Here is a 24,710-nt window from a genome sequence, read left to right as displayed (position 1 = left end):
ATCAGGCAAACAAAGTGTGACTGGAGAATTTCTCTGGAAACAGGTAGAGAAGGTTTTGAACACATTTATAAATTAAAGAGTAAGAAATCACCAGGCCTAGATGGTATTCATGCAAGAGTTCTGAAAGAACTCAAATATGAAATTGTCGAGCTACTAACTGTGGTATGTAACCTATCACTTAAATCAGCCTCTGCACCAGATGACTGAAGGATAGCCAATGTAACACTGATTTTTTTTCAAAAAGGCCCCAGAGGTGTAATCCTGAAAGTTATGGGCCAGTAAGCCTAATTTCAGTGCCAGGTGAATTAGTTGAAAGTATAATAAAGAACAGAATTTTCAGACACATAGATTAACACAGTTTGCTGGGGAATAGTCAACACGCCTTTTGTAAAGGGAAATCATGTCTCGCTAATCTATTACAATTCTTTGAGGGTGTTGACAAACACATGCAGAAGGGTGATCCAGTTAATAATGTACTTGGACTTTCAGAAAGCCTTTGACAAAGTCCCACATCAAGGGCTCTTAAACAAAGTAACCAATCATGGGATAAGATGGAAGGTCCTCTCACGGATCACTAACTGTTTAAATGACAGGAAACAAAGGGTATGAATAAATGGTCAGTTTTCATATTGGAGAGAGGTGGAGAGCAGGCTTCCCCAAGGATCTGTACTGGGACCTGTTCTGTTGAATATATTAATGATAAGGAGATGAACACTGAGTTGGCAAAATTTGCAGATACAATTACTCAGAGTAGAAAAGTCCATAACTGACTGCAGAGAGTTACAAAACCCACAAAACTGGGTCACTAGGCAACAAAATGGCAGATGATGAAATTCAGTGTTGGTAAGTGCAAAATAATGCACATTGGAAAACATAATCCCAACTATACATACAAAATGATGGGGTCTAACTTAGCTGTTAGGACTCAAGAAAGAGATCTTGGAGTTATGTGAGTAGTTCTTTGAAAGATGTGCTTAGTGTGCAGTGGTACTGAAAAACTAACAGAATGTTAGGAACCATTAGGAAAGGGATAGCTAATAAGATAAAATATCATAAAGCTACTATATAAATCCGTATTGCACCCCCACCTTGAATAATGTATGGAATTCTGGTTGTCCCATCTGAAAAAAAATATTAGAATTGGTAAAGATCCAGAGAAGGGCAACAATAATGATATGGGGTGTGGAGCATCTTCATATAAGGAGAGATTAAAAAGACCGGGTCTGTTCAATTTTGAAAAGAGACGACTAATGGGGAATATAATAGAGATCTATAAAATGATGAATGGTAGGGAGAAAGTGAATACAGAAGAATTATTTACTCCTTCACATAACACAAGAACCAGGGGTCACCCAAATAAATTAAAAGGCAGCAGGTTTAAAAGAAACATAAGGAAGGACTTGTTCACACAATGCATGGTGAACCTGTGAAACCCCTTGCCAGGGAATGTTGTGAAGGTCAAAAGTATAACTCGGTTCAAAAAAGAATTAGATAAGTTCATGGAGGATAGGTCCCTCAATGGCTATTAGTCAAGGTGGTCAGGGAAGCAAGTCCATGCTCTGAGTGTCCCTAAACCTCTGACTGCCAGAAGCTGGGACTGGATGAGAAGGGATGGATCATTCAATAATTGCCCTGTTCTGTTCATTCCCTCAGAAGCATCTGGCACTGGCCAGTTGGAAGACAGGATACTGGGATAATGGGCCATTTGTCTGACCCAGTATGGCAATTCTTATGTTTCTCTTTGAAACTGATTAAATGTCTTCTGCTGTATTGCACTGTGTCAGGTGTCCAATATTGTTTCATCCACATCAGACATGCATTTTTCTGCAGCTCCAGAAGATATATACAAGGGTGTTACCCCAACATTTGGACCCAAGGCACTCCAATACTGGCTTGCCTATAATAATAAATTTATCGTCAATTTATTGTGCCCAAATGGGTTATAAGGTGGTGGCCTGCCCTAGAGGAATTGTCAGGGTTTTACCAGGTTTACCCTGTGGGAGGACATGGATACAGCCCTCCGCTCAAAGGATTGGCATTCAAGCAGTAATTCTTCAAAAACAAAGTATCATTTATTTAAAGGCAATAAGCAGTTACAATGCATTCAATAAAGCAAGAGGGAATATATTATAATACATAAAATATAACATTATTAACTTTTGTTTAGAAATTAAACATTAAAGCAGTGCAATAAAAGAAAGACAAAAACTACACAAAACACATAGCTACACAAATCATATAACAGTTACAACGTGATACTTAAGGCACACAGAGACCCTCCGTACATATGTATACAAGCCCTACAATGCTGATATATTATACTGCACTTATTACAATGTAGCAGATGGAGTCTTTCTCTCTCTCTCTGAAAACTGATACTACTTCAGTGTGGGGGCTATGTCTAGGGCAGTGGTTCTCAAACGAGGGCCGCCGCTTGTTCAGGGAAAGCCCCTGGTGGGCCGAGCCAGTTTGTTTACCTGCCATGTCCGCAGGTTCAGCAGATTGCGGCTCCCACGGGCCGCAGTTCGCCGCTCCAGGCCAATGTGGGCTGCGGGAAGGGCGGCCAGCACATCCCGCAGCCCGTGCCGCTTCCTGCAGCCCCCATTGACCTGGAGCAGCGAACCGTGGCCAGTGGGAGCCGCGATCGGCTGAACCTGCGGACACGGCAGGTAAACAAACCGGCCCAGCCCGCCGGGGCTTTCCCTGAACAAGCAGCGTCCCTAGTTTGAGAACCACTGGTCTAGGGTATATGATTTGTGGGGTTTATTTTGTTCAGATTTGGTTGATAAAAATACAGTAATGGTTTTTTATGCTGTATTGAGGCTTAATCAGATATTTCACTTGCATGTCCATTAAAGTTGGCTGCAGTAGTCCAACAGTTGAAGGTTCCTTATTAATACTTGTGCACATAACTTGATGTTGCTCTTTTATCCAATAGTTTCTTTCTAAGATTTTTCACAGAACAATATCTACAACAACTACTTTCCCACAATCTCCAAACCACTTAGAAACACTCTGAAATACAAATATTCTCTAGAGAGACAAGGTGGGCGAAGTAATATCTTTTATTGGAACAACTTCTATTGGTGCAATGAAAGATATTTATTACCTAACTTACCTTGTCTCTAACATTCTGGGACCAGCATGGCTACAACACTACAAACAAGTATTCTTTAGTTCAGTCATCAGGACACTTTTACCTATGTTTTCAACTAAATCTAATTAAATCAGTAGGGAAATTGAATGGCTTCCAGAAAACTTATGGCTGTAACTTTCAACATCAGTACAGGAAGCTGTAAAATGAGAGCCTTAGGCTTTGGCAGCTTGTATTGGTGAATTCTGCACCTCCAGTTAACAGAAACCATTCACAAACTCCACCAGTCTCACGTTTAAAGAACGTTTTAGCCCTTCCTCACTGACCTGATGTGTTACAGTAAGGCAACTATTTTATACCTCTCCTGGGCTACTTTTCAAACGTGGAAGAGGCCAGGCCAAACTGCAGGTGGAAAAGCAGCTTTGGCTCCCTCATAATCCTAGGTACTGCCCCATAATTATTCATTTGAAATAGCTGGCTAATTTGTAACCAACCAGTTTTATTTCAAGAGAATTGCTACAATGATTGTCAGCTCTGCAGTGCCATCAGGTGTCATTTTGCAGAATGGCAGAGAAATGGAATACGTTTTTTTAAACATGTACAGTTGCCTTATTTTCAGCCCACAGTTCACTGTCTTTTTTTTAGTTTGAATCACAGGCCATAGTAATAAAAAGGCAAAAGGAGTTTTAGTGTTCTGATTAACTTTTGTAGTGTCCCCTCTCCACCTGGTTACCTCCTTTAATGCCAATCTTCTTACAGGTATCAATGGACAGGCCTGGGTTGTTCTGGATCCTGCCACCCACTCAGCAGGGTGTAACTGCTTTATTTTCTTCCTAGAGAAATTTATTTGGCAATGCCTCTACTCCACTCACTCCTTCCTGGCAGGGTCACTGGGGCAGCTTGGGAGGAAAATTCAAAACACAGAGTAATCCCCATTTACTTGCCAAATAATTGGGGACTCCCAAGAAATAACACAAACACATACAATATATTCAACTCAGTAATTATATTAAACAGGAGATAAATATAACAGGGTAAAACATTAATCTCAGGGTCACTGGTGCCCCTGTTGATAATACCTGCAAAGTTCCCCAGTCATGTTACCTGATATAGCAAATATAAAGTTAGTGTTCCATTGCTACATGTACTTTTCTGTGGCCCTTGATGACCTGTGACCATGATATCTTCTGTGCAGCAGTTAGCAATGCGACTGACTGGGTTCAGTACAGTCCAAAGGACTCACAAGTAGGATAAGGTGGTAACTCCTTCCTCAGGTTTAATATGCAGCAAGTAATAAAATCCCCAAACCCTTACCCCCTGGCTTGAGGACATAGTTCAGGGAGTAAGGGGTCTCCCAAACAATTTCCCTGACTAGCTAACTAAAAGATGGTGCACTCACAAACTCTGTGAATGATCCTCAGGTTCAGAGATGTAGTGGACTCCTCAGTCTCTGTAGAAGGGCTGATGATCACTGCTGGCAGGCGTCCTCTTCATGCAGGAGTCAGGCTACTTCTAGTCCTAGGATTTCCCCTCACCACGAAGGGGTGCAGGGCTAAAGGTGCACATTACAAAAGTATCCCAAAATCCAAACTTTAGTCTCCCACCCCAGAACTCAGACACGCTCACAGCAGGCAGCAGCCCTGGACTAGCAGCCAGATTAGTGGTGCCATGTGGTGACTGATCTCACCTAGAGAGCTGAAGTGCAAACTCAGCCTGCCTGGGAGAAGTTTTCCTAGCAAACTCTACAAATTGGAAGAATGAGGAGTACTTGTGACACCTTAGAGACTAACATGCATGCATCTTAATTCATGCATGCATCTGATGAAGTGGGCTTTAGCCCACGAAAGCTTATGCTCAAATAAATTTGCATCTCTACGGTGCCACAAGTACTCCTCGTTCTTTCTGCTGATACAGACGAACACGGCTATCACTCTGAAACCTGTCTACAAACTGGGAGTCACCTTGGAGAGGGAAAGGATCAAGATGAGGGATCTTGCCTTTAGGTCCCCAGGGGCCAGTTCTCACATGGAACCCTGCATGCAGACCTGGGACTCACTAGCTCCTGCCCTTTCCCTGGCTGGCTCCAGACTGCTCCAAAATGGCTTCTTCCCCTTCCTCATCTCCCTGGGAGGGACATCTCTCTCCGTATTGGTTGCCAACCAGAGCAGACTCTGACTCTGCCCTTGGCTCTCCCTCCCTACCAGGGTCAGTGGGCCTCTCCCTGAGCTACCAGCACACAGAGCCCCAGGAACCTAGGTGAGCTCCTTGGGGGTTACAGTTTGATTCACAAACCATGAGTTTGCCTGAATAAGGAGTGAATAAAACTAAGGACTTCAGAATTTTGTCCTTAGGTCTATCTGGCTATGGTCTTTGCTATCTTCCAAAATCTGACTTGATGATGAATGAAGGTCTAGTTTAGAATAGCTGGTATCTGTATACATATTTGCAAGATTTTTCCTCCTGTTAAACAGCCTTAGCTCTATTTTTGTTGGTTCTGTAAGCCTCTTGAATGCCTGTCCTTATGCATCAAGAACTTATACATTTGGGTACCTGTTTATCTCAAAAGCTGCTGAATTCCTCTAAATTCTACAAGAATAAATCTTTAGTCTTCTTTGAGCATCTAATTTATGCCACTCATTTTGTTGGTTGTCTTTAGTAATGGACAAAACAATGGAAATACTGTGTGTGAGATCTGTCAAATGGTGATTGATATATGCTTAGGGATAATATTTATGGTAATTCTGAGAACTTATCTTGTCTTCTGTTTACCTCTCTCTCGTGATGGTGAGAGAAGAAGACTGGAGGGAGAGAATGTTGCTTTTGCAAATAACTATGTTGCTTTGGGATGATTTGCTTCTCTACCATCCCTAAGACTCTCTCAACCATGACTCAGGAAAGTAACAGAGATAGAGTACTGAATGGGTTAAGTTGATAAAGTCAAATTTCAATACAGAACATTGCTCTGTGTATATGTATATATGTGTGTATATAAGTAGCCATTTTTTTCTGTTTCCAAAATGTGCAATATATAATGTCCTTCACTGAAAAATGTACATTTGTTTTTTTTTTTAGCTAGAACCGTAAAAAATTATTACAAGCGAGATTTTGAGAGGTTTTTTGAAAGAGTTTTTTCATAGTTATGTTGCATAGGAAAGATTGTGCCCTACCTGCTAGATCATCCTTATGTCCAAAGTCTACCTGATGTTTGTTTTAATGTTTCATTTTGAGTTGACATTGTGTTACAGTACTTTATTAATGGCATACCATGCAATTCTAGTCTTTGTTAATGCTAATGTCAATATGTGTACATAACTAGAAAGAAAATAACTGCAAAGATTAACACAAGTTTTTTACAACAGAATGCAAAGTATAATGAAGGAACATCCTGACATTTTTTTATTACACAAAATAAGAACAGTAGATGGCACTATTACTTGGTATTTCTTGAGTACATTATTTTTTCAGGAACATAATCTTTTAGTGAGCACTGTTGACCACATAATACATTTTCAGGGATATAGTGAGTTCAGAGAAGCTTTGTGATCATAGAACCTAGTATGAATAAAAAAAAATCTTTGGGGTTTATGGATTGGTATCTACACTTCTTCTTTTCCTTACTCACTAGTAGCCACTTAGGTCCCAGTGCTGATTAGTTTGGGCATAGCCCCACTAACTTCAGTGTGACTGTGCATCGTTATATAAAGATTCAAGGTCTTACCAATAAAACCAATAGCTAGGAGAATTCCACCGTGCCTGCTCACTCTAACAGTGGATAGAGAGGGGGGTTTTAGTTTTAGATTTTTTTCTTTAGTCTATGTTCTATTTGGTATATTTATCTGAAGTCTGACACCAAGTAACCAACTGTTTATATCGGCAAACAAAACTGTAAACTTACCAACAATTCATCTGACACAAACATTAAAAAGATAGAAAAGAGACATTTAAGGTAAATATTGCAAAATATAATAGTGATCTCTTTTAAACTACAGTTGCAAAATTGGTATTCAAATAGATGTGTAATCTAGATTTCTGTTCACATATGCTTTCTTTTATGGTATAACTGTTTTTTTTTACAAAGCTTTTTGTCTGGGTTTCTTGGGGTTTCAGACAGTAGTATAAAATAAAAAAGGCAACATAAGTACAAGGGCACAGTGTGGGAGTGGGAGTGCAAATAAGGTAGGTGAGGTTTTTTGCTTGACATGCTGAAAACCCAAATAAGGAATACAGCAAGCACTAACTTGTGATGAATGTGAGTGTGAAATGCAGAAGTTGTATGGACTTGGAATGAATAATTTTATCATATTCCAGGGATGTGCTGGTTGTATGCATTGCTGTGGCCAAAAGTAGTGATTTCATTGGCCAATATAATCATTCTGATGGGAGGCTAAAGTGGGAAAACCTTCCAGGCAGTGATCTTTCTTTTTGTGGGTCTAATGTCTCATGTAAATGCAAGTCTGAAATCTCTGTCTCATGAAATAAACTTCTGTTGGTTTTCTCCTACCATAGGAGGGGAGGGTGAAAGGTAGGCACAAAATATTGATAAGATACATTTCAAGTGATGAGGCTCATCAGATATATAGTGACAGCTAGACCACAGACTAGCATATGCCTGCACCCCGAAAAAGACAGAACTTGTCACTGACACTTAACACATTGGAGATGCTCCCTATTAGCTATGCCAGGGTAGGAAATAAAGCTAAGGACAGAGTGCTTAGGTTGCTTACACCTCAAGGGCAGGGGTTAAATTTTAAAAATTCCAGTGACATCTACTCTCAGCTTTGACAATTGCTGTAAGTTCCATAAAAGAGTGTTCAGATTCCCTGTTGTATAGTCACATCATCCCCTTTGAAAATCCCCCTGTTAATGATTCCATATTCAAAAATTTCTCTCATACAAACATTACAGATGTTATATTAGTTTACAGAAAACAAATACTGAGGAAATAGAGAGAAAGGGAAAATACTACTGTGAAGAAATTGTAGAGACAGAAAACATAATGGAAGACACCTGAATATTGTGTGGTGAATAAGGAGATAATGGAAAAAACTAATAGGATTACTTCTAATAAAATCTAGTTTGTAAACTGCAAAAAACCCACTGAGAGGTATAAATCATTTAGAAAGTAGTATGCAAAAATTAAGCAGTAAGATAGACTGCAGTTTCACCACATTAATGTCAGCTGTAAGCAATCTTAATGATAATTGTGTGTCCTAATTAGTGAAATTAGAGAGTGTAAAAAGAATGTTTAATTTATCATTAATGACAGATGTAATGTTAAAATGTGGTTCATTTTAAGTACTTCACAGCCTATTTCAAATTGTAATAATTTAAAAAATTAACATATTTAACATTAAATAACTCTAAGATATCGTTTACATGTGTGATGAATACATGAAAGTAAAGTCACTTCCAGTAATATTGATGCTAAAGGGGAAATACTTTTAATACAAAAGGAAAATGTTAGAAATGGGAACTTGAACTGAAATGTTGGAAAATAAGAAATATTGACTTACTGGATTGATTCTTTTTTAAAAAATCATATGTGCCTGAAAATCTGTGTATTCTGCATTCTCTGTGCTGTAACCACAAAAGATGGAGCGAAATGTTAAGTGTTAATTGTAGGAAATTCAAGTTTCTTATAGAGGTTTGTTGAAAATACATAATTTCTTTTCTGTTTAGGATCTACCATATTTCTGTGCTGCAGCCAATCTTATCAAGTTTGAATACTTTTGGGTAGAATAAAGCCCATATCCCCTTGTCTTAATAAACAGGCATAAGTCTGACTATCCTCAATATGTCAGCATCTCTCCAGTGCTGTTAGGTTTTTCTTCATATCGCCAGTGTTGACATTCTGATTCTCAGAGTATAGGACATGACCATCTAGAAATATATTAACCTGTAGCATATTGTCTAGGGCACTGGTGGGCAACCTGCAGCCCGTGGGCTGCACGCAGCCCATCAGGGTAATCCGCTGGTGGGCCGCAAGACAGTTTCTTTACATTGACCGTCCACAGGCACGGCCACCTGCAGCTCCCCGTGGCCTTGTTTTCCAGGACATTGTTCTGTGCATAAACTGCAAATTTGCCAATTCTTGTGTTTTCTGTTAACTTTTTATTAATTTTTTAAATATATATATATATACACACACACACACACACAGGATTTCTCAAGTGCTTATATACAAATGCACAAAGCCTTGGAAACAAGCAGGAAGAACTGGAGGTCCTGGTGATGTCAAGGAACTATGACGTGATTGGAATAACAGAGACTTGGTGGGATAACTCACATGACTGGAGTACAGTCATGGATGGTTATAAACTGTTCAGGAAGGACAGGCAGGGCAGAAAAGGTGGGGGAGTAGCACTGTATGTAAGGGAGCAGTATGACTGCTCAGAGCTCCGGTACGAAACTGTGGAAAAACCTGAGTGTCTCTGGATTAAGTTTAGAAGTGTGTGCAACAAGAGTGATGTAGTGGTGGGAGTCTGCTATAGACCACCGGACCAGGGGGATGAGGTGGATGAGGCTTTCTTCTGGCAACTCACGGAAGCTACTAGATCGCATGCCCTGATTCTCATGGGTGACTTTAATTTTCCTGATATCTGCTGGGAGAGCAATACAGCGGTGCATAGACAATCCAGGAAGTTTTTGGAAAGCGTAGGGGACAATTTCCTGGCGCAAGTGCTAGGGGAGCCAACTAGGGGGGGCGCTTTTCTTGACCTGCTGCTCACAAACCGGGTAGAATTAGTGGGGGAAGCAAAAGTGGATGGGAATCTGGGAGGCAGTGACCATGAGTTGGTTGAGTTCAGGATCCTGATGCAGGGAAGAAAGGTAAGCAGCAGGATACGGACCCTGGACTTCAGGAAAGCAGACTTCGACTCCCTCAGGGAGCGGATGGCCAGGATCCCCTGGGGGACTAACATGAAGGGGAAGGGAGTCCAGGAGAGCTGGCTGTATTTCAAGGAATCCCTGTTGAGGTTACAGGGACAAACCATCCCGATGAGTCGAAAGAATAGTAAATATGGCAGGCGACCAGCTTGGCTTAATGGTGAAATCCTAGCAGATCTTAAACATAAAAAAGAAGCTTACAAGAAGTGGAAGGTTGGACATATGACCAGGGAAGAGTATAAAAATATTGCTCGGGCATGTAGGAAAGATATCAGGAGGGCCAAATCGCACCTGGAGCTGCAGCTAGCAAGAGATGTCAAGAGTAACAAGAAGGGTTTCTTCAGGTATGTTGGCAACAAGAAGAAAGCCAAGGAAAGTGTGGGCCCCTTACTGAATGAGGGAGGCAACCTAGTGACAGAGGATGTGGAAAAAGCTAATGTACTCAATGCTTTTTTTGCCTCTGTTTTCACTAACAAGGTCAGCTCCCAGACTGCTGCGCTGGGCATCACAGAATGGGGAAGAGATGGCCAGCCCTCTGTGGAGATAGAGGTGGTTAGGGACTATTTAGAAAAGCTGGACGTGCACAAGTCCATGGGGCCGGACGAGTTGCATCCGAGAGTGCTGAAGGAATTGGCGGCTGTGATTGCAGAGCCCTTGGCCATTATCTTTGAAAACTCGTGGCGAACGGGGGAAGTCCCGGATGACTGGAAAAAGGCTAATGTAGTGCCAATCTTTAAAAAAGGGAAGAAGGAGGATCCTGGGAACTACAGGCCAGTCAGCCTCACCTCAGTCCCTGGAAAAATCATGGAGCAGGTCCTCAAAGAATCAATCCTGAAGCACTTACATGAGAGGAAAGTGATCAGGAACAGTCAGCATGGATTCACCAAGGGAAGGTCATGCCTGACTAATCTAATCGCCTTTTATGATGAGATTACTGGTTCTGTGGATGAAGGGAAAGCAGTGGATGTATTGTTTCTTGACTTTAGCAAAGCTTTTGACACGGTCTCCCACAGTATTCTTGTCAGCAAGTTAAGGAAGTATGGGCTGGATGAATGCACTATAAGGTGGGTAGAAAGCTGGCTAGATTGTCGGGCTCAACGGGTAGTGATCAATGGCTCCATGTCTAGTTGGCAGCCGGTGTCAAGTGGAGTCCCCCAGGGGTTGGTCCTGGGGCCGGTTTTGTTCAATATCTTCATAAATGATCTGGAGGATGGTGTGGATTGCACTCTCAGCAAATTTGCGGATGATACTAAACTGGGAGGAGTGGTAGATATGCTGGAGGGGAGGGATAGGATACAGAAGGACCTAGACAAATTGGAGGTTTGGGCCAAAAGAAATCTGATGAGGTTCAATAAGGATAAGTGCAGGGTCCTACACTTAGGATGGAAGAATCCAATGCACCGCTACAGACTAGGGACCGAATGGCTAGGCAGCAGTTCTGCGGAAAAGGACCTAGGGGTGACAGTGGACGAGAAGCTGGATATGAGTCAGCAGTGTGCCCTTGTTGCCAAGAAGGCCAATGGCATTTTGGGATGTATAAGTAGGGGCATAGCGAGCAGATAGAGGGACGTGATCTTTCCCCTCTATTCGACACTGGTGAGGCCTCATCTGGAGTACTGTGTCCAGTTTTGGGCCCCACACTACAAGAAGGATGTGGATAAATTGGAGAGAGTCCAGCGAAGGGCAACAAAAATGATTAGGGGTCTAGAGCACATGACTTATGAGGAGAGGCTGAGGGAGCTGGGATTGTTTAGTCTGCAGAAGAGAAGAATGAGGGGGGATTTGATAGCTGCTTTCAACTACCTGAAAGGGGGTTCCAAAGAGGATGGCTCTAGACTGTTCTCAATGGTAGCAGATGACAGAACGAGGAGTAATGGTCTCAAGTTGCAATGGGGGAGGTTTAGATTGGATATTAGGAAAAACTTTTTCACTAAGAGGGTGGTGAAACACTGGAATGCGTTACCTAGGGAGGTGGTAGAATCTCCTTCCTTAGAGGTTTTTAAGGTCAGGCTTGACAAAGCCCTGGCTGGGATGATTTAACTGGGAATTGGTCCTGCTTCGAGCAGGGGGTCGGACTAGATGACCTTCTGGGGTCCCTTCCAACCCTGAGATTCTATGATTCGAGACATTAACATGGAAGCAAAGACTTTTTTTGGGACCAACAATGGCATAATCTCTATAGTTACTACATTTGACATTGTTGTCCTTTTTGAACAGAGGCAGAACACCACCTTCTTCTAGTCATTTGGGATATTAGTGTGGTGAATGGTCTGGAAGAGCCTACGCACCTGTCTTCAACTCAGGGGTGATGTTACAAATTTCTGGTGCCTTTCCAGACTTAAATATATGGACTTCAATCTGTATCTCATATTGGCTGAACAAAAGTGGGCCTACCAAAACTTCCCATTCCATTTCAAAAGGAAGAATGACAATAGATGGTGGACAGTTGACAATGACAATGTCTTTCACAATGGTCTTTCACATTGATGCTACTAGTTTTGCAGTCTCTGGTTAATGCAGCCATCCATATTCTTTACTGGACATGCTGGTGCCACCTTCTCCCCAAACTCAGCAAATTTGTTTACCAGGTGGTGAAAATCATGCCTGGTGGCAGTCTGTTCTAAATTGGCTGCCTAAGTTGATGCCCAAGATTCCTTATTTTGCTTACACAATGACTTGACAACATTCTGAAGTCAAACTCATTTAGCCTTTGCTTTTGCTCTCAATGCTTGTCTTTAAAGACTTGAATTATAGCCTTGCTTTTTCCTTAGCTCTGACTGCAGTAAGCATCTTCTCACTGATCCATGGATGATGTTTTAAGGGCTGAGGCTCCATCACTAAGCTGACAGTAGTCAGCACTAATGACTTGAAACAATGCCTTTCCTCCTCATATGACAGAATGACTTAGATTTCAGGCCTTAATGCTCCAATGGCATAAGCAGTTAAGAGCAGAAAGCCATCTGATACCTTGGTTGTAATAAGAACTTTTGCTTGAATCGGGCTAATTTTGGCCCATTAACTGGCTGTCATCGAAGTCAGAGGTGCATTTTTGGCAGCAGAAGTCTGGTCAGTGTGAAGTTCAGCACCTCTGAACTTGTACCTCCATGACTGTTAACTGCAAATGATTGTTAATGAGGACACAGTGAAACCATCTGGGCTGTACAAGGTCAGCTTGTGAATGTTCAGGTGATGAAAGAACAAGTCAGTGATAAAAATGTCATTGGCTGCTCCAAATTCAAGCAATCCCTTCCCCTTTCTATTCTGCTTCCAGATACCAAGAGACCCAAGCATACTTCCTCAGGTATCATTATCCTTTCCCACCTGCACATTAAAGTCACTCAGAATAATGATGACAGCTCTTCTTGGAGTTCCATTATAAACTATCTGCACTTGCTGGTAAAAAAATTACCTTTAGCAGCATTCTTGACTGTGGTGTTGATGGAGTCATACACTACAACAATGGGGTAATACCCACAACTGTTATGGAACTGGATGCTGATAAGTCTCTCGTTAATCACTTGCCAACCCTGCCATGGCTGTTGGACAGTGAGTGAAAGTACAGCATCTATCCCTTGCTGGAGCAGCCTGTTGGGGTGGCCTCAGAACAAAATTTTCTTTTCACTGCTTTCTTTTCACTGCTTCCTGGCCAGCACTCATGAAGCTCAGGGACTGACCCAATGTGCTGGAGTTGTTTCCTACCTCTTAAGTTCCTTGAGCTAAACAAAATAAGTCTTAAAAAGAAAAGGAGTACTTGTGGCACCTTAGAGACTAACAAATTTATTTGAGCATAAGCTTTCGTGAGCTACAGATGCATCCGATGAAGTGAGCTGGAGCTCACGAAAGCTTATGCTCAAATAAATCTGTTAGTCTCTAAGGTGCCACAGGTACTCCCTTTCTTTTTGCGAATACAGAATAAGCGAATAACACAGCTGCTACTCTGAAACCTGAAAATAAGTCTTGTAATCCCTGAATGTCCTCAAGGCAATAGAGTTTTCTTCCAATCCTAAAGTCATCATTAGTCAGGGTTCCGCAACTGGCGAGGCATCACCTGCAGGTCTCAGCTAGAAGACTGTGAGAACTCCTGGAATTTGTCATCCTGAAATTGAGATAAAACATCAGCACTGCCCTTACAGTGCAGTGCAAATGCCCTCAGTAGACTCATTACCAGACCCAGCTTAGCTGACTGTCAGTTAATATGAACTACTGCCTGATTGTCACACCAAAAGCAAACCTTTTTATTTCTAAATTCCTCACACCAAAGAATGACTGCCATCAACACTGGGGAAAAAAATCAAAAAAGTAATAATACTTGTTATATCCTATGCTGCCCATTTCTGTGCACACCAATGCCCTTGTAATAACAGTACACCCTTGCTATAATGAACCTATTGGGATCTAAGCCTTTTGTTTGTTATAGCCAGGCAGTTGTTATAGCAAAAAAAACCCAATCAAAATGAATGATAAACTGCTGAATTAATGAAGTCACCCTGGATAAAGGCATTAGCTAAATTAATAATAATAAAACAACATTAATAATAATTAATAGTAATTAATAACTATTTGTGACATGTATCCAGTATTTTGTGTTAATTAGTTGAAGAATAGAGTACAAAAACCAAAAATCCCACATTGAAACAGAACATTCAAAACCAGTTGAACATGAAAAATTTAAAAGTGCATCAACACATTTTCAATTTTGTTTCAATTCAAAAAATAAAAATTTCAAACATTGATTTAAGTCTCAGTTCAACTTTGCTTTGCAGTGAGTGTTACATGGATGCTGTATGAGCCAACATCAGCATTTGACTGAGTTGCACAGGGAGTAATTGAAATGTAAACCTACTGTCACATTTTGCTTACTGCATCCCTATGCCACATTCCTCTACCTTCTTTGAAAACCTCTGATGGGGCCACCAACTCAATGTATATGACCACAGCTGGGATCCTGGATAAGGTCTGCTTACATTTTTCTCCCTAGGCTGGTGTGGGGTTCCTCCCCTCCTGTTCTTTGCTCATTTTTGCTCTTCAGAAGCTTCTTTGCTGTTATCTGTGTACCATCACACTCTGTATCCAGGGGGAAAGGTCCCAATCCCCTTACCTTGGCTGAGGCTACTGAGAGCCTGTCTTTGTGTGGTGGTGGTGGTGTTTAAAGCTGTGATTCCTTCACTGAGTTCTGGGTAGAATTCACTGCCCTCATACATTGCTATGACTCTCAAAGCCTCCAGGAGGGCTCAGCTGGAACCCTCCACTGTTCAGAGGGACTAAACTCTGCCCTGGTGCTTCTGTAGTTCCCTTTTCTCTGCTCTGCCCCTAGAGTTCACCCCTGTTGCTGCCACCAGGGTCCATTTCTCCCACAAAGAGTAGGGCATGGGCCAGTCCCAGACCTGATTACTGCAGCATGGTTCACAGCTCCTGCATTAAATTTGAGAATACCTGGAGAATGAAGGGGTAATCACTAGCAGCCATCATGGATTTACCAAGAACATATCATGTCAAACTAGCTTGATTTCCTTCTTTAACAGGGTAATTGATTTGATGGATGGGGGAATGCGGTGGACATAATATACCTGGACTTCAGCATGGCTTTTCACACCTTCCCATATAACATTCTGATAAGTGAACTGGAGAAATGTGGACTTGGCAGAACTACCATTAAGTGGATACATAATTGGTTAAGCACCCACAAACAAAGAGTAATTATTAATGGAATGATGTCAGATTGGAGGGAAGTGGGGTTCCACAGGGATCTGTTCTGGGTCCGGTGTTGTTCTACACCTTTATTAATGACCTGGATAGACAGCGTACTGATCAAGTTTGCAGATGACACAAAGCTGGGAGGAGGGGGTGCCAATACTTTGCAGGATTGAGCTAAAATTCAGAGGGATCTTAATGAATTGCTGCAAAAAAGGAATGCAATTTTAGGTTGCATTAACTGAGGCATAGCATGCGTGTCATGGGAGGTGATTGATAGTACTACTCTACTTGGAGCTGGTTAGTCCTCAGCTGGATTACTGTGTCCAGCTTTGGTCACCAGTCCATAGAAGGGCTGTGAGAAAACTGGAAAGAATCTAGAGGTGAGTGACAAAGATGGTCAAAAGGATGGAACATAAGCCATATAAGCAAAGGCTGAAGGGACTTGGTATGTTTAGTTTGGAAAGGAGGAGATTGAAGAGCACTAACATGTCCCCCCTTCTAACACTTGAAAGGCTGTCATAAAAAATGGAGAAAAATTGTTCTCTCTTGTCACAGAGGGCAAGACAAGAGGTAGTGGATTCAAACTACAGCATAGCAGATTTAGATTAAGTCTCAGGAAAAACTTCCTAACTCTAAGAACAGTAGGACAATGGAACAGACTGCCTTGGGAGATTGTGGAAGCTCCTTCACTTGAGATTTTCAAAAGGAGGCTGAATAGCGACCTGTCTTGGATGGTTTAGACACAGCAAATCCTAAATCTCGGCAGAGGGTTAGACTAGATGACCCTTGTGGTTCGATGACCTCTGCCCGTTGGCACTGCTGGCTGCCAATTCTTCCACAAGTGGACGGGGTTGGTTGGCTAAGCTCCAGCCTGGCTGTTTCAGTGGGGCTTGGAGCCACCACCTCTCTTCTCCCTTCCAGCTTTGTTGGCAACTAAAGAGACGAGGGACTCAGTCTGCAACTAAAGAGGGCAAGAGGCCTTGAAAGCCCAGTAAGAGTGTTAAATTGATAGGGGTAGGGACTGAGAATGAAGGCCAATCGGCTCACCCCCTCCCCCTTCCCAGCTGGCCTGTGGAAGGGGGAGAACCTGAGGAGGTAGAGGAACCCAGCCAACCCTATATATTCTCTCCCTCCAGGGTGGTCTGCCAACCTGCCAATACAACCAACATCTCTCTTACTCCTACCTTTGTGAGCCTGGGAACATTATTCCCTTGTCTTCCAGAACAACCAACACTTCTGAATCAAAACTGACCATTCCTTGAGTTAGTTACTGCTCTTCAGTAATATATTTGTAAATATAATATAAATGTTGATTAGATATATGATAGCCATTCATCAGTTGTGCAAAGGATGTCACTGTTTCCACAAATTTAAGATACCCACTTAAATTTGTAGTTGAATGCTATGAATTCTTGAATGGTGATGACAACTTTGACTATTGCAATATTTAAATATTTGTTTTAAAGAAGGAAAGACGAACCAATGTTATCTTGAGACAAGAAAAATATTAGCACAAGGAATCTGTAACAGACATTCCTTTTCCAGAACAGATAGAACTACTGCCACAAATTTGCTTCTTAAAAGTACTTCAGATTTTGATGTGGAATGTAAATATGAAGGTGTGTGTGTGTCAGAGAGAAAAAATACATGATTCAACTCTCTCTCTTAAGCCATAAAGTGAGCCTTTAACCACTTCAGTGTGGCTAAAGGGGTTTCATATGAGTGCACAATTCCTTATGAACGTCTACATGTGGTGGTTGGTGGAGAGGGATACTCTGACACCATCAGAATTAGGGGAAAATGGGCAGAAGAAAATAAAATAGAGCTATCTTAGAGTGCCTGTGACCTTGTGGAAGAGTGCTCCTGTGGCCCTGTGATAGAGTGCTCCTGTTGCTCCTCTCTGGCCAACCTGGATGTGCCATTCTCTGTGTCGGGGTTGCCTCTGACTAGTGGGCAGATGGGTCCAGGAGTCCCAGCCTCACTCTCTGGAGGATGACTATTGAGCCTCTCCCCTACCTTTGAGTGCTGGTGGGCAGGATCCCCTGGGAGGCTAATATGAGGGGGTAAGGAGTCCAGGAGAGCTGGTTGTATTTTAAAGAAGTCTTACTGAGGGCACAGGAACAAACCATCCTGAAGTGCAGAAAGAATAGCAAATTTGGCAGGTGACCAGCTTGGCTTAACAGTGTAATCTTCTGTGAGCTTAAACTCAAAAAGGAAGCTTACAAGAAGTGGAAATTTGGACAGATGACCAGGGAGGAGTATAAAAATATTGTTAGAGCATGCAGGGGTGAAATCAGGAAGCCCAAGGCACAACTGGAGTTGCAGCTAGCAAGGGATGTGAAGGGTAACAAGAAGGGTTTCTACAGGTATGTTATCAACAAGAAGGTGGTGAGGGAAAGTGTGGGACCTTTACTGAATGGGGGAGGCAACATAGTGACAGATGATGTGGAAAAAGCTGAAGTACTCAATGCTTTTTTTGCCTCAGTTTTCATAGACAGGGGCAGCTCCCAGACTGCTGCACTGGACAACAGCATGGGGAGTAGGTGAGCAGCCCTCAGTGGTGAAAGAACAGGTTAAGGACAATTTATAAAAGCTGGACGTGCACAAGTCCATGGGTCCAGATCTAATGCATCCAAGGGTGCAGAGGGAGTTGCCTGATGTGATTGCAGAGCCATTGGCCATTATCTCTGAAAATTTGTGGTGATCGGGGGAGGTCCCAGACGATTGGGAAAAGGCAAATAGTAAAACAAAAGGTTTTGTAAAATGTCTTTCCCCGCCACATAGGCATGGGCAGCTTTCCTGACAATGCTGTAGTCGAAGCGACAGGGACACCTCCACCAGAACGGCCAAAGAACCAGGAATCTGCTTTGAGACCTTTAAGAAGGCTAACGCAAAACAGCACAAGGGTGCAGATGAAGCATCAGGGCAGTCGAAACCTCATAGACGTCAAACCCAAGGATAAAACAAAAACCAACCACGCAAATATCCCTCCAGTTCCTCAGAGGCCACCACCACACCGAGCCCTGAGAAAACTGTGAGCGAAAACATCCACATTCACAAACCCGGAGCACGCGCTCTAAGGGTTGTGAATAAAAAACTCAGGACTGACCAACCATTCTCCCAACACCATAAGCTCATCACACCTCCCCCATATTCTAGTATTTGGGAAAAGTATGATGCTGCATTCAGAAAATGATGAAGATTTGGGGGAAATATGACGCTTTGTTCAGAATACTGGTGGCTGCTCTATCCTCGGGGGCCTAAAAGAAAGGAGGGCTGGAAACGACATCAAAATGCAAAAGCTCTGGCGATGGTGACTTTTTGAAAAATACTTCAATTTTTCCAAAAGGTGGCTCTGAGCAGCCGTGAGTAGCTGTGGAAAGGGGCCTGGGTAAAAAGGGCACCCTCAAGGGTACACATCAGCTCAGGTGTTCAGAAAAGGGGGGCCCGCTCTTGGTGGACAAACAAATGGCTGCCAAAGAGTTCCAGGCCAGGGTCGCTGTAAAATGTTTGAAAAAGGCTAAAGAGGTAATGAGGAAAAAGAACCAGAAAGAGATGCCCCCTACTGGAGGCTCTCAAACTGGCTTGTCTGAAAATGGGGAGGCAGAACCCGACTCTCAGGCAGAGTCTGATTTAGAAAATTCCCCAGAGGGCTCTCTAGAAGGGTCCCCGTCTACTCCTGATGACCCTCCCGGAGGCTCCTCGGAGTCTGACTCTCAAATAGCCTCTGACGTAGAAGATACCGCTGATGGTCCTGTAGAGGAACCCCCCAAGTAACCCTGAAAATGCAGAGGTGTATATGGAGAGAGTGAGAAGTTGGCAACGTGAATTACCCAGATTTGGGGGGTCGGTATATTGTGAGGAATTTCGTTGTGTCAATCTTGAGTGAATAAATTCAGCTCAGCAGGTTGTTGAAGCCATACACAGGGGAATACAGTTAGTTCTGGATGAGGTTAATGGTAGGGTAGGCCCTGATGATTTTGTTCAGTTACATTTAGAGAGCCGAAATTTAACTAACCCTTTGTTTGCGGTCAGAAGAACTAGGGATGAACTGTCTGCTAAGGATTTTTTAAATCAGGCCTCAAAGCTGCTACAGAGCAAGAGAGAGTTGCATCTCGATGGGACGTTGTGACAATTGGAACAAACAGGGGTGGCGGCGCTCGTAGAGTTTTAAATTCTATCCTCAGTAGTCAAATCATGCATATAAAGAGACAATGCTTAGTAGACCTGACTTACACCGGTTTTGCTGGTGGGCTCTTGGCCGTTTTGTCCGACCGTAAACCTACGGATGCGGACTCGTTAGCGGGGGCGAGAAAGTTGCATGGGAAACTGGGGTGGTCAGATCCAAAACAGGTTCTGCTCAGTGCCGTAGCAACGTTGGAAGAGCGTTGAGGAGTCACCATACAGGTGGTGCTGTCTGCGGTGAAAGGCGGACGGGGCTTCTTTAAAATGGGCGGGGGTGGGGGGGGCCATGTACCCCAAGACTTTTTTCATCCTCTTGCACGATGAACATTACTATGGGGTTCTGGACGTGAAAAAGTTGTTTGGTGAGAAAAATTATTGTGAGTTTTGCCACACAGGGTACAGTCAGGACCACTCTTGCAGGTATCGTTGCCCCCTCTGTTTGAGGGTAACATGCTTGGACAGCATGGGCGTGCAGCTGAGGTCTCCTAGCTGTAGACTGTATTGTTGGTCCAAAGGGCATGCATCGAAAAAGCGAGTCGAATGCCCGTCTAAAACTTTGTGTGATAAGTGTCAGACTTGTGTGGACAAGCGGCACAGGTGTGAAGGGAGGCGCTGGAAGCAGGGTCAGGGTTTGATCGCTGGTGATGTAGACAGTCACCTGTGTTTTCTGGAGAGCATTTGAAAGCCCGAATCCTCAGAAAAGTATATATTTTTTATGATTTTGAATGCACACAGAAGACTGGGTTGCACACGCCCAATTATATTTTTGCTATGTCCCGAAAGCCTGAAAAGTCCTGGGAATTTAAGGGCGACAAGTGTCTTTCTCTGTTTGTTTAGACCTTTATTGGCAAAGAGTTCCAGGACTACACGTTCCTAACGCTCAGTTCCAAAGGTTATGATACATACTTCATCGTGAGACAGTTACTGAGGGAAAAGATGTGCACAGAACTGATCACTCAGGGTAGTAAACTAATGTGTGTGGAAGTGAAAGCCCTGGGCATTCGTTTGATAGACTCTTTTCAAACTTCTTGCCCATGAAGCTTAGCAAGCTCCTGCAAGCGACGGGGTTTGAAGGGTGCAAAGGGTGTTTTTCCACCTCTTTTTAACACTTTAGAAAATCAAAATTACATGGGGCCTATGCCCGGTGTGGAGCACTCTGGTGTGGAAAGCATGATGCCCAGGGAGAAAGCAGAGTTTCTCGACTAGTGTCGGGACCACAGATATGAGATGGTTGACTTGCAGAATGAGCTCGCGTATTCCTGTCAGGAGGATGTCAAAATTTTGAGACAGGCTTGTATCCTCTACAGAAAAGAGATGATGAAAATGACAGAGATGGGAGATATAGTAGAGAAAGAACCTGGTAAATTCACCGAGATCAAACTGTGTATAGATCCATTCCGGTACATAATCCTGGCATCTGTCTCCATGGCTATGTACAGGATTTTGTTTTTGGAGCCTAAGACGGTAGCTCTTCTCCCTCCAGACAACAATCACAGGTAGAAAAAGAGATATTCAACCCCATCTATTCAGTGGCTGTTGTATACCTCTCACAAAGAAAATATACAGATTCGGCATGCTTTACAGGGTGGGGAACTACAGGTAGGCCCCTACTTTTTAGACGGTTATGCCAATGTTGATGGGGTAAGCACGGCCTTTGAGTTTCATGGGTGTTTTTTCTGCGGTGTTGTCACCTATCATTGTGAAAAAGCACAAAATCCTATGACGGGCACAACTTTTGGGTTTCTTTATTACAAGACGCAGCTCAAGCCCGACTATCTGAAAAGACTTGGTTTTGTAGTGAGGACTCTCTGGGAGCAGGAGTGGGAGGTGATGAAAGAAACAGACAAGGAGCTTGCAGATCTTCTAAACCAAGCCCAGTTGCCTCTCCTGCCTAGGGATGCACTTTATGGGGGGAGGACAAACGCTTTCCGTCTGTATTACAAACCTAACCCTGGGGAAGAAATCCACTCTTATGATTTTACCAGCCTGTACCCTTTTGTAAACAAAACCAAGGAATACCCCATCGGACACCCTGATATAATTTACGATAAATTTGGACCCCTTGCAAATTATTTTGGAATTACAAAAGTTAAAGTGTACCCCCTGCGAAGCCTCTTTTTCCCGTTGTTACCTGTCAGAGTGGGTGGCAAGCTTCTGTTCCTGCTATGCCGAACCTGTGTGGACACCGAGCAGCGGGAGATGTGCACCCACACTGATGAGGAGAGGGCCATCCTGGGGACTTGGTGCACGGTGGAATTGAACACGGCCATAGCGAAGGGGTACGTGGTGGCTAAAATCTATGAAATGTGGCATTTTAATGAAAAATCTGATGAACTCTTTTCAGTGTACATAAAATTACACGTCTGCCAGAAAGAAGAGGCTTCAAGGTATCCCAGCTGGTGCACAGAGGAAGAAAAACCAAATAAGTATGTTAACGATTTCTACCAGCAAGAAGGCGTGCTTTTACGCCAACTCGAGATCAGGTCGAACTCCGCTAAATGCCAAATCGCTAAATTGTTGTTAAAATCTCTGTGGGGTCAGTTTGGCCAAAGAACAAACCTACCCAACACCAGCATCGTGAGAGATCCTGACAAACTCTTTCAGAACCTGTTTTCCCCCAATTACGAGGATTCATCCTGCGAGTTTATGGAGGATGAAACCGCGTGTGTGTCTTGGAAGCACGCAAAAGACCTGCACTCTCTCTGGCAATACCAGTCTTCATAGCCTGTTTCACCACCGCTTATGCCCGCTTAGAACTATACAACCTCCTAGACAGGTTGCAAGAGCGGTGTCTGTACCACGACACTGACTTGGTGACATTTGTGAAAAGGGAGCATGACTAGAATCCCTCTCTGGGGGGTTATTTAGGGGACCTCACAAGCGAGGTCCCGCCTGATCCACACATCACCGAGTTTGTGTCGGCAGGCCCAAAAACATATGGGTACAAGCTGTCGGGAGGAAAGGCCTTAGGAAGGTCAAAGGTATTATCCTGAACGTAGCAAACTGTGAAAAGATTAACTTTGATAGTATGGAAGACGGAGTTCTGGACTATTGCACGGGCCTGCGAGAAAACACCTCAAAAAAGAGAGAGGTGCAGCAGCCCTCTATCGTAAGGAGCAAAAATCAGTGGCAAATAGGGACAAAAACCCTTCAGAAAACAAACACAGAAAGTCGTTTACAACAAGAAGGTCCAAGGAGAGGGTTTAAAACCCTGCCCTACGGTTTTTAAACATGGATAATTTCGAAACACCCCTTTTCTGCAATTCTCGCGGGGCCTAGCAACTGCCGGAAAAGTTACTTTATAAAAAATGTGTTGGATAATGCCCAACAAACACTGTCTGTTATGCCTGAGAATATCGTGTGGCGTTACAGTTGTTGGCAACCTCTGTATACAGAATTGCTCTGTAAATATCCCTTTATCAATTTTGTGGAGGGGCTGCCTGATGCTTTTGACGATGACCGTTTGTTTCCTACCAGTAAAGTAAAGACGATTATCTGATGAACATCTGATGAACTCTGCTTGTGAAAGCGCTGAAATCGGGAAAGGCTTTACCAAGTACGTGCATCACAGAAACCAGAGCATTATGTTTGCAGTTCAAAGCGTATTTTGTCAGGGGAAAAAGAGTCACAAGATTAACCTAAACACAAAGTACATGGTTCTGTTCAAAAACCCCAGGGATAAATTACAAATCTCTACCCTCGCTCGGCAAATGCGACACTCGGGGACACCGGTACTTCCTTGAAAAGGGGACGCTGATACAATGATACAGTGATACAATGCACAGTTTAAAGCCTTCAGCAGCACTGCCCGTTAAACAGAAAGCATCTTTACTGCGCGTCAGTTTAATTTTCACATCCACTCCGTTCAACAAAAGTTTTTCTTGAAAAAACAGGTCTCTGTGCAGATGAACCAGCAGCTCTACTGTCCTGCTCTGGGCCATCAGCTTTGCACACCTCACAAACCCTAGATTCCCTCGGTCCAACTCGAGTTTCTTCCTGTTGTCCAGCAGTGTCTTTGTAAAACAGGCCGGTGGAAAATTGCGTGGCGAGGGTGTCGTCACTGTAATTGAGTACGAATTCTATAAAGGCCCTGTAAGGGTAACAGTTGTTGCTTTGGCTTACAAGGCGGTCTCCCAGCTTGACATCCAACTGACTAAAAATAGAGGCCATGGGGTAATTCACCAGGCCCACCTCGGTGTCCGCGGCGAGTTCAGTTTCGTCTCCTTTTCCAATCTTGCAACACAGCTCCAGCAGCGGGTTCTTTAAATCCATACAATCTACACCATTCCCTGCCACAAAAAAGTCAATGGGGGCAGACTCCATAATGACCGACAGAGGCGGCACCTCGATGTAGATGCTTTTCTCAATGCTGGTCTGCGTAGGGGCTATTTGGAACAAGTCTAGTTCGGATGTGGTCCACTCTTCAGACCCGCAGTGAACAAAAGCCATGTTAATTCAAATATATCTCTTTCACCAGGCAGAGAGCGTCTCCTCTTTCCCCCAGGCTTCCTCTTGGACTTTCACTTGTGGCTGGCCCTGCGGGTCAAAGCCCTTCTTTTAAAGGGCTTTGGGGGAACTGAGCATCGCGGGTATGACACATTTCTTGTGCTCTTCCTCCTTTTAATGTACATCATCCCCGATCCTTCCTGTGAAACTGTATTCCCCACTTTCTCCAGAACAGTGCGGGAGACATGACCTACCACGTCTGTAGCTATGTTTTGAGCAACGGTTTTTACGTGGACATTAATAATCTCTAGCCCCCTCCTCAAAAGTGGTACAGCTTTTCAAAAGAGGCTACGAAATCTTCCACCCACACCAGCCCAGTATATCACGGGGGCCCCATGATATCCAG

General features: G+C 43.3%; 1 protein-coding gene across 1 annotated transcript; it reads left to right on the top strand.

Annotated features, from left to right (window-relative positions):
• Positions 1 to 5,491: 5,491 nt before the first annotated feature.
• LOC122464941 lies at positions 5,492 to 23,349 on the top strand. Its single transcript, XM_043542320.1, has 3 exons — positions 5,492 to 5,502; positions 16,661 to 16,664; positions 18,458 to 23,349. Exon 3 carries the CDS (start codon positions 21,578 to 21,580, stop codon positions 22,580 to 22,582), a length of 1,005 nt encoding a protein of 334 aa, XP_043398255.1. The 5' UTR covers positions 5,492 to 5,502; positions 16,661 to 16,664; positions 18,458 to 21,577; the 3' UTR covers positions 22,583 to 23,349.
• The last annotated feature ends 1,361 nt before the right edge of the window (positions 23,350 to 24,710 follow it).

Source organism: Chelonia mydas, chromosome 3 (assembly GCF_015237465.2).
Source record: "Chelonia mydas isolate rCheMyd1 chromosome 3, rCheMyd1.pri.v2, whole genome shotgun sequence".
Lineage (NCBI taxonomy): Eukaryota > Metazoa > Chordata > Testudines > Cheloniidae > Chelonia > Chelonia mydas.
The sequence above is the reverse complement of the archived record's forward strand: the minus strand, read 5'-3'. Positions and strand labels throughout refer to the sequence as shown.